General features: G+C 43.0%; 1 protein-coding gene across 3 annotated transcripts in view; it reads right to left on the bottom strand.

The window, feature by feature from the left end:
• Positions 1 to 5,611: 5,611 nt before the first annotated feature.
• Positions 5,612 to 8,374, bottom strand: part of ICA1 (islet cell autoantigen 1) — a 56,791-nt gene continuing 54,028 nt past the window's right edge. For 2 of the 3 annotated variants that reach the window (XM_031066752.1, XM_005418561.2), the window contains 2 exons: positions 8,257 to 8,352; positions 5,618 to 6,563 (listed from right to left, as the gene is read on the bottom strand). In XM_031066752.1, the coding sequence (XP_030922612.1) occupies positions 6,442 to 6,563; positions 8,257 to 8,352 (218 nt within the window). In that variant the 3' untranslated portion in view covers positions 5,618 to 6,441. Of the gene's footprint in view, positions 6,564 to 8,256; positions 8,353 to 8,374 lie in introns of all 3 variants that reach the window. The other variant, XM_031066753.1, reaches the window with a different exon arrangement.

Genomic DNA, 8,374 nt, shown 5'->3' with positions numbered 1-8,374 from the left:
ATGAAGAGCAGCAACAGCTGTGAGCATCTTGCATGTGAGCTTGGCTGCGGTTTGGTGACAAGTAGAGGTGACCACAGATCTTGCCTGAGGGCTTAGTGCTGCTGGTATCTCCTCACTGTGCAGCCTCACACCCCTCAGTGCCCTCTGATGCTTAAATTCATTTTTTTGGGGGGCGGGGGGGGGGGGAGGGGAACAAGTTTTCAGCCAGATCAGTGCCATTGCTGGCTCTTTTCCAGCTGGAGATGAGCTGCTAGGACAGTGATGGCCCACGTTTAGATGGGTTTGGGACGCTCACAGCCCTGGGCCCTGGGCAGGCTTCTGTGACTTCCAGAGCACAGACTGGCTCTTGGGGAAAGAGCCTTGAATTGCTCCTGTGCCTTGGGCTCTTGCAACCATGGCTGCTGACTCCAAATCCAGGGAAAACCTTGCAGAAAAGGCTGGATCAGCCCAAGACCCAACTGAACCACAGATCACAAAAGTCCCCAATGGGGCTTGTCTCATATTTTGTGCTGTCTTCTAAAAATCTTCCTGAAAATCAAACTCAGTGAGAGCTGCTCTCTGCTGTCAGGCTTTGGTGTTCCAAAGCTCTGGTGCTCAAGTTCAAGGCAGAGATGGTCATGGGAGCACCACACAGACTGCCAGAACAGTCCAGAAAAATAGCAGCTGTAACAGCAAAGTGGCTCCTGATTTCAATTCCTGTATTTTATGTGTCAAGGATTTATTCTGAGGATTGTGCTTGGAAGAACAGGAGTTTGGGCTTTTTCCTTGTCACATCCTGCTCCTGTTGCATTCAGCATGCTTGTCTCCTGCAGCCAGCTGTTATCCACCCACCTAGATGGAGACAGGGTCGGATGATTTAATTGTGTAGAACTTTTAAAGTTGTTTTTACCTTGCTCCAGGCTATTGATGAAGAAGGCATATGGCTTCCAACACCTGTCCTCGGGCCTTTCCTACTGCCATTATAGCTGTGGAAGTCCAAAATAAAAGAAGCAGACTGCAAAGTAAGCTTCTGGGACAGATGAAAGATTTTACTTTAAAGAGACAACTGGCTGTAACTTCTTTAACAGCTTAGGTAGGTCTGCTGTCTCTTCTGAAATTGCTTATCTACTTTTTTCCTCATATTTTTGGGTATTCCCTATCCCAAAAAGGATTTCAACAGCAACCAGTGTAAATAGCTGTCAGGTAGTGTCAGACACGCTTCTACCTCCAAGCTACAGCATGCTTCTCTTAATTTAAATTTTGTAATTTTTTGCAAGCAGCTGAAACTTCAAACCCACTATGGATTAATTACAAGGCTGGGCCCATCAAGCTTTTGCTATGGTAGAACAGAGTTGGAAGTTGATACAGCTGCTGGGAGCTGAACACTGCTCTCTGGCAAACAGTGACCTCCTCGCTTGGTCACGGGCTCACAGAATGATTTGGATTGGCAGGGACCTCTAAAGGTCTTCTAGTTCAACCCCTCTGCCATGGACATTTTTTTATGAGATGAGGTTCTTCATAGTCCCATTGAACCAGACCTTGAACATTTCCAGAGCTGGGGCATCTGTCACTTTCCTGGCCAAACAGTACCAATGTCTCACCACAAAACATTTGTTATGTGCAATCTAAACCCTACACTCTCAGCTAAAAACCTGCCTCTTGTCCTTAGGCCCCAGTAGCATCTGTCTCAGTCTTTCTTACAATCTGTATATACTGAAAAGAAAGCCCCACAGTAAAGTCTCCCCCCAGAGACTTCTGCATCCCAGGCTGAACAAACCCAGCTCTCTCAGCCTTTCTTCACAGGACAGCTGCTCCAGCCCTGCTGACTGGTTTTGTGGCACTCCTCTGGACCCACTCCGGCAGGGAGAGCTCCTGTGCTGGCAAGCACCTTGTCTGACTTGAAGGGAGAGCCATACTTTAGCCCTTTGTAATTAGTAAGGGGAAAAGCCAATTTTATGCTTGGGAGAGCACTGTTAATGAATGGCCAGGTACTGCTCTGGAGGCTGGCTGGGTACCCAAGGCCAGACTGGCTGGACCTGCAGGGCCTGTTTGGCCACAGTGCCCTTGTTTGCTGTCCGCTGAACAAACCTGTGCCTGTGCACTCTGTGCCTGTGCACTCCATGTGTGTGCACTGTGCTGGGCTGAGCACAGCAGAGGGAGGATGGCAGCCCCAGCAGCTCCGTTGTGCTTGGTTGGCCACCGAGGTGCTAGATCATCTCAGCGTTTCTGCTGCTCAGCTGAGGCAAAGGCTGGTGGTTGCTCTGCTTCCTGCCTCCCCCATATGGTAGCTTGTTTAAAAATAAGATAAAAGGAGCAGAAGTTGTAAAAGTAGGCTAACTAGAGGGGGATTTGCAGTAAGTGCTTGGAAGGAAGCTTGAAGAAGTGAGGAGGGACCCAATACTGGCAGCTGCAGCTGTACCATGTCCATTCTTGCTGCTGCTCTGACATCTGAGCAACTTTGGAACTGCACTGAGAGAAGACAGGATCTCCCAGTTGCCCTTCCTGTGTTCTGGGGCTATTTCACTCCACACACCCTCAACACCAGAACTAGACAGTACACCCACCATTTACTCCTTCACTCCTGCTCATCCAGTCTCCCCTGGAACACACAGCGGGATGTGGTTGGAAGGATGCAGACAGCAGTTTACAGAGGCCCCAGGAAAAGGCAGCATGATGCCAGCACCTGGGTACTGTGTCCTCACACCAGCCTCCTACTCTGCTGAGCCCTTCCAGGGTCAGATGCTCTCAGGGCTTGTAGGCCATGACATTTCCTGTATTCCCACTTGGAGCAAAGCTGCTTGATGGTCACCTTGTTGCTCAGGTGGTCCCACTTTTTCCTGGCATGTGCAGCCCCTAATGTTTGAAAGGAATTTAAAAGGATGCCTGGGGAAGGCAGGAGGCTGCTTGTGGCCAAGTGGTCCTGCTTCAAAGTACATTAGTGTCATGCCCATGCAATGTTGGATATGGAAACAGCAGAAAGGAACAAGGCAAGTCCTATTCTACCCTGTTGAAATAAATCATGGTCATTTCAAAAGGCCAGAAAAGTTACTTTAAAAAGTTAGTCGTTAGTTTTCTCTATGAGCTGTTCAATTGCCAAGGCTCACAGTCCAATTCTTCTCAAGCAGCTGCTCTGAGATTTGTAGAAAACTTTAATCATCAGAATCCATTACATCAAATTTAATAAACTTCACAAAAAGGACAGTTAATCAATTGCCACTGTTTTCATCTGCCATAGGGGTTCTGCAGCTGTTTTTATTTTAAAACAATCCACTACTGAATCAGAATATGCAACTAGAATGAAGCATATTAAATCAAGATGAACATTATGTGCGTAGAAAATCCATCTGTAATTTTACCAGGATGATGAACTGCCCTGCTGTCCCAAGCCTGAAAGCACAGCACAGTCCCCTCAGTGGCCTGGGAGTCACTCCACAGCCCAGGCTGCTGACAAGCACATGCCAGACGCTTCTTTATTAGTAGGGAAGGGTTGTTTGTAGCTCTGTACTTTGCATTAACAATGTCTATTTGCAGGATTTGTAGCTTTCTGCTCTGTTTTTCAACTTCACTAAATCTTTATGATGATAATGCATTGTACACAGGGATTTCAATTGCTTTTCTTTAAGCAAAATCAATTATATTTTAAATACCTCTGGCTTTTTTGTTTTTTTCTTTTTTTTCATTTGAAAGTGTGAAAAAAATGGCATTGCAAATGATTCAAAGCTTAAGTAATTTCAAAAATTACATATTACAAGAAATCAATGCTTAATACGAACTACCTGGTAGTGCAGTTGGTGTGAGGAGGAGGGGAAAGAAAAAACCCTGCACCTGTGGTTTGCCTTGTGTGAAAGGGAAGATGACTCTTATGCTTTCCTACCTAAAAACAGAATAAGGATTTAGAACATCATTACCTGAACCTCTGTAATACTCTTAATTGTCTCAGTCAAGACACTAGTTTGGTTTTTTGTGCCTTGTTTTGATTGTTTTGGCATGTTTTTTTTTAATCCTGGAAGTCTAGAATCTGTGATCTACAGATCAAACATTTTTTGAGCCTTTAAGAACAGTTAATTGGCTGTTTTGAACTCAATACAGCCTCCTCTCTGCTCTACACCTAACTGCTTCAGCTACTAAAACATGCTGGAGTGGATTGTCCACAAGTGTTTTAGAAACTATCCAGACAAATGTAATCCACAGCAAATTTAGCAACCACAGACTTGCTTAAAGTTGCAAGAATCTGCTTAATGATTTTGTGGTAACCCAGCTGGGCTGAAGAGCAGCCTGGCTCTCCCTCGAGCTCCTGACACTAACATTTTTGGCACTGCAGATAATTACAGTTTGGGATGGAGAGGATTTCAGGCAAGCAGTCTCTGTTACGAGTACAAACTAGCACTCCTAAGTGTAAGTGCACCCCGGTGTAAACCTTAGGTATTTCCCAGTTAATCCCCTTTGCAGATGTCTCATTTACTGCCAGAAGTGCAGCCCAAAGTTGTGAATTCAGCCCCCTCTTAGTGCTCAAGAAAGTCACAGAGTGCAGAAAGGGCAGCTCAGTGAGCAAGGAGCTGCCAGTACCAAAGAGCAGCAAATATGATGGAGGGAACCAAGTTTTACCTTTAGAAGGAGTGCAGCTCTGACATCAGATTCCAGGTCCTACATGCCTCAGGGCCCCAGCTGGGCTGGGGACCGTGCAAAGAGAAGATCGGACCATCTTTACCCATTAGACATGAAAATCCACTCCCCTAAGCATCTGAAGAACTTCTCTGGCAACAACTGAAGTAGTAGACACTTGCAGGTGATGGGATGGGATGATGAACATGGTAGTTTGAACAGGGATGTTTAAAGCTTGCTGAGGGTTGAGCCTGATGAAGTCTGGTCACTCCAACCTCACATCCACTGCTAGCATGTGGCTTTTTAGATAGGAGGCACCAAAACCACGTTACTGCTGCTCAGTGCACACATCCAACAATGTTCTACTGCACTCAAGAAGAAGCTGGCCAATTCAGTGAACTTGTACATTTATATAGTTATTTTCAGGTACTTAGTTACCTATTAGACCATGAAAAAGGGATTAACTGGGTGTATAGGTTGTGAAAATGCTTCACCAACGTAAAGGGAAAATCAAGCAAATTAAAAAAGGCTGAATATAATAAATTGTAAAGCAGGTCCTGTACAGTACACAGAGCTTGTGATCTTTACTGGCTAGTGACACATCCTCAGGGTGCTCCAGGGGATGTCCAGGTTGGACATATGGAAGGATTTCTCCACTGAAGCAGGGTGGGGGGGGGGAGGGTCATGCATTGGAATGGGCTGCCCAGGAAGGTGGTGGAGTGACTGGAAATGTTCAAAACACAACCAGACATAGCACTGAGTGCTGTGGTTTAGTTGGCAGGGGAACTGTTTGTTCCAAGGTTGCACTCAGTAGTCTTGGAGGCCATTTCCAACCTTTATGATTCTATGAGCCTTTTCCCCTTCTTTTGCCAGGAAGCAAAGGGACACCACATTGAGTTCAAATTTTCTCACTGTCCTTACTTCTGGATTACTATTCAGAAACAAAGGGTTCAGTACTGTCTACAAACTGGTCATCTTTTATCTTCAGATGCTTGTTACGTATCAATTCAACAGCACACTAGCACTCTAGTGGGAATAAAGTTGTGATTTTTGTCAAAATCATTTTATTAAAGAGTTAATGTCACAACAAGCTTAAAGTAACACATGCTTCAGAAATAAACTGGATGAAAACTTCTCAGAACAGAAACAGAAATGGATTGAAGGCATGGCAAAGCATCTGTTCCAAGAAACTTCTGCAAACAAGTGCGAATTCTGTTGGTGCAATGGAGAAAAAACTCAGAAAAAGAAGCCTCCTGGGCATGACTTCTCTTTATGTTTATGTAGTGCAGTTTGTCAAATAAGTTAGATTGGAAAGGGCACAATTTCGATGGCTGCACAGACCCAAATTTACTTCTTCAATATTTAGCTCCAGCACAGGTTTTTCAACTGTGAGTACTAACAAAACAAATTTGTTGACATCTTAACATAGCAGTAATAGATATATTATATACATGATAGATGTTTGACTCATGCAGCCTCTTCAGTTACATGATTTTTTTTTAAATTTACTCAAGAAACATTATAAAAAAATAGGTTTGCAATTTGTATTTCACTTCGGTGTTAGCTCCACATCACCCCAGGCAAAGACAGTGTTTCAGCAGACAATCTAATTTGGCAAGAAATCTGCCCTAATTCTTAACCTCATTTTCGTAAGTCCACATAGAAAATAAATGCGAACTCTTTATACAAAACAAGAGCAAATAACTGTACCTATAGAAAAGGGGATTAATTCCCTTTAGTTTTATTATCATGGCACATACTTTATAGTTTCACAACAGCATACTAATTTTCATTTAGTTTTTTTAAACTCCAAAATAGTGTTGATGAAGGGAAGAATGTGAGTTACCAGAGGCAGCTGACTCATGCATTAAGCAATTCATGTTCTTTATCAGTTTTCCCAACAGCATCAGGATTGGATAACGGGTCAAGGTCAGCAAAGAGACTGAACCAAGCTGTCAAGTCTTTAGGATTCTTCGTAGATTCTGGAAAGAAAAAGAAAAAAAAAAAGAAAAAAGAAATGCATGGACTTGTCAGCCATTTTAAAACAAAACTGACGGAGGTCAAACAAATACCGTGCTATTGTTTAATTTATTACCAAGGGAACTTCTGACAAGAAAATCAGAATGAGTGATTGCATTTTAAAACACTATCTTTGTCAGAATATAGAACTTTAGTAAGAATGAGTGTTTTACATGTCTGCTATGTATTTTATAAGGCTCCTGCCACGATAAGTACAGGAACGCTTTAACTAGAAATAGAAACAATCTCACTCTGTCTAGCTTGTTTCATGAAAGGTATTTGAGTGTGCCTCTGCATGCCTGCAAACAAGCAAAAGGAAAGTGAAGGCAAATTTTACTTTCAAGCTCTCTTAGAGGACTAAATTCCTTTGCCTAAATCCAATCCATGTGACTGTTCTGTCTCCCCTGTATGCAACCAACAATGTCATTACTCATCTGGAATGAAGTTTTAATGGGAAGGCACTGGCTGGAGAGAGAAAGAGAGGGGTTATATTTGATAGGCAGTCCCCAGTACAGCTTCTAGTTTAATTCTGATGGACATAGAAAAAATGTGAATAGGGAATATATCCAATAGCAGCTGGACTATTGCACCTCTGTGTCCACAGTGACATATGTATTTCACAGAGGTCATCTGCCTGCTTTTATTCAACTGGGCAGATGTTCAGGTTAAAGCAGTAACAACTTTGGCTGCTATGAAGAAGGTACATCTCCACTTGCTTTCTTTTGTGGCCCTATGCCCAACATGTATTATACTGATAGTGAAATAAGATATGCTCATCTCTCAGAGAGATAATGGCACATGAAAGCTTTCTTTGCAACACAAAGAATTTACAGACAAAATAGGCTCTGCCTGGCATGACACTCCTCTTGGTATCTGCCACTTTGAGAACCACAGATTTCCAAATAGCTGAAGGCCATTCCTTTTGCTGGTGCCAGTCCTGTGGCTGCATAACCACACTGATTTCCAAAACAGTTTCCAAAACACCTCAATCCTCTTTTTTGTTTTTTTTCTGCTGAGCTGAAAAATCTCAGGGGAAGGAATACATATCACCCCTTTCTTCTGTATCATCAAATGTGAATGCACAGAATTGGCTACAAACTGGCAACAGAATTCAGAGTAATTCTGGTTCACTTCTGCAGGAAATCCTAGTCAAAAATCAGCAGGCCATTGTCTCAGTAGATGGCAGGACTATGCACTCTTGGCTCAGTTGCAACAACTGAATTAAGTTTTACAACAGATGATTACTGATATCATGTATGTTTATCAAAAAAATTTGCAATTAGGGCTCTTCTGCCTTATCAGCAGCCTGTATTTTAGCCACAATGCTAAATCTTAGAGCTTAAAAACATTGTTTAGCTCCAAGTGCATGCAGATGCTATTCTGTGTGAGTCTAAATTAAAGTAGGTAAAAGAAACTGTAGCTGCAATTTCTTTGTTATATAGTAAATTACTCTTCTGACATGTGATTAGCACTAAGCCTACCAAAAATACACATATACACACATATCATACACCTAATCAAGGTGAAACAGAGTAATCAGGGAGCACAAGATTGAGCTGTAGCTACTACAAAAATAAGTTTTGTTACCACAGTAACTGGGAAGACATGAGACACTACACAAGATACAAGAGCTATAAAGGAAAAGCCAAGTATCACCTTTCACAGGCGTCTTGTCATCACTCACATTCAGGCTGTGTGGTTTCTGTGCTGGCTGTGGTATTGATGGTGGGCTCCCACTGCTGGCTGCCCATCCTACAATTCAGTAATAGAGCAG

Source organism: Geospiza fortis, unplaced genomic scaffold (assembly GCF_000277835.1).
Source record: "Geospiza fortis unplaced genomic scaffold, GeoFor_1.0 scaffold138, whole genome shotgun sequence".
Lineage (NCBI taxonomy): Eukaryota > Metazoa > Chordata > Aves > Passeriformes > Thraupidae > Geospiza > Geospiza fortis.
The sequence above is the reverse complement of the archived record's forward strand: the minus strand, read 5'-3'. Positions and strand labels throughout refer to the sequence as shown.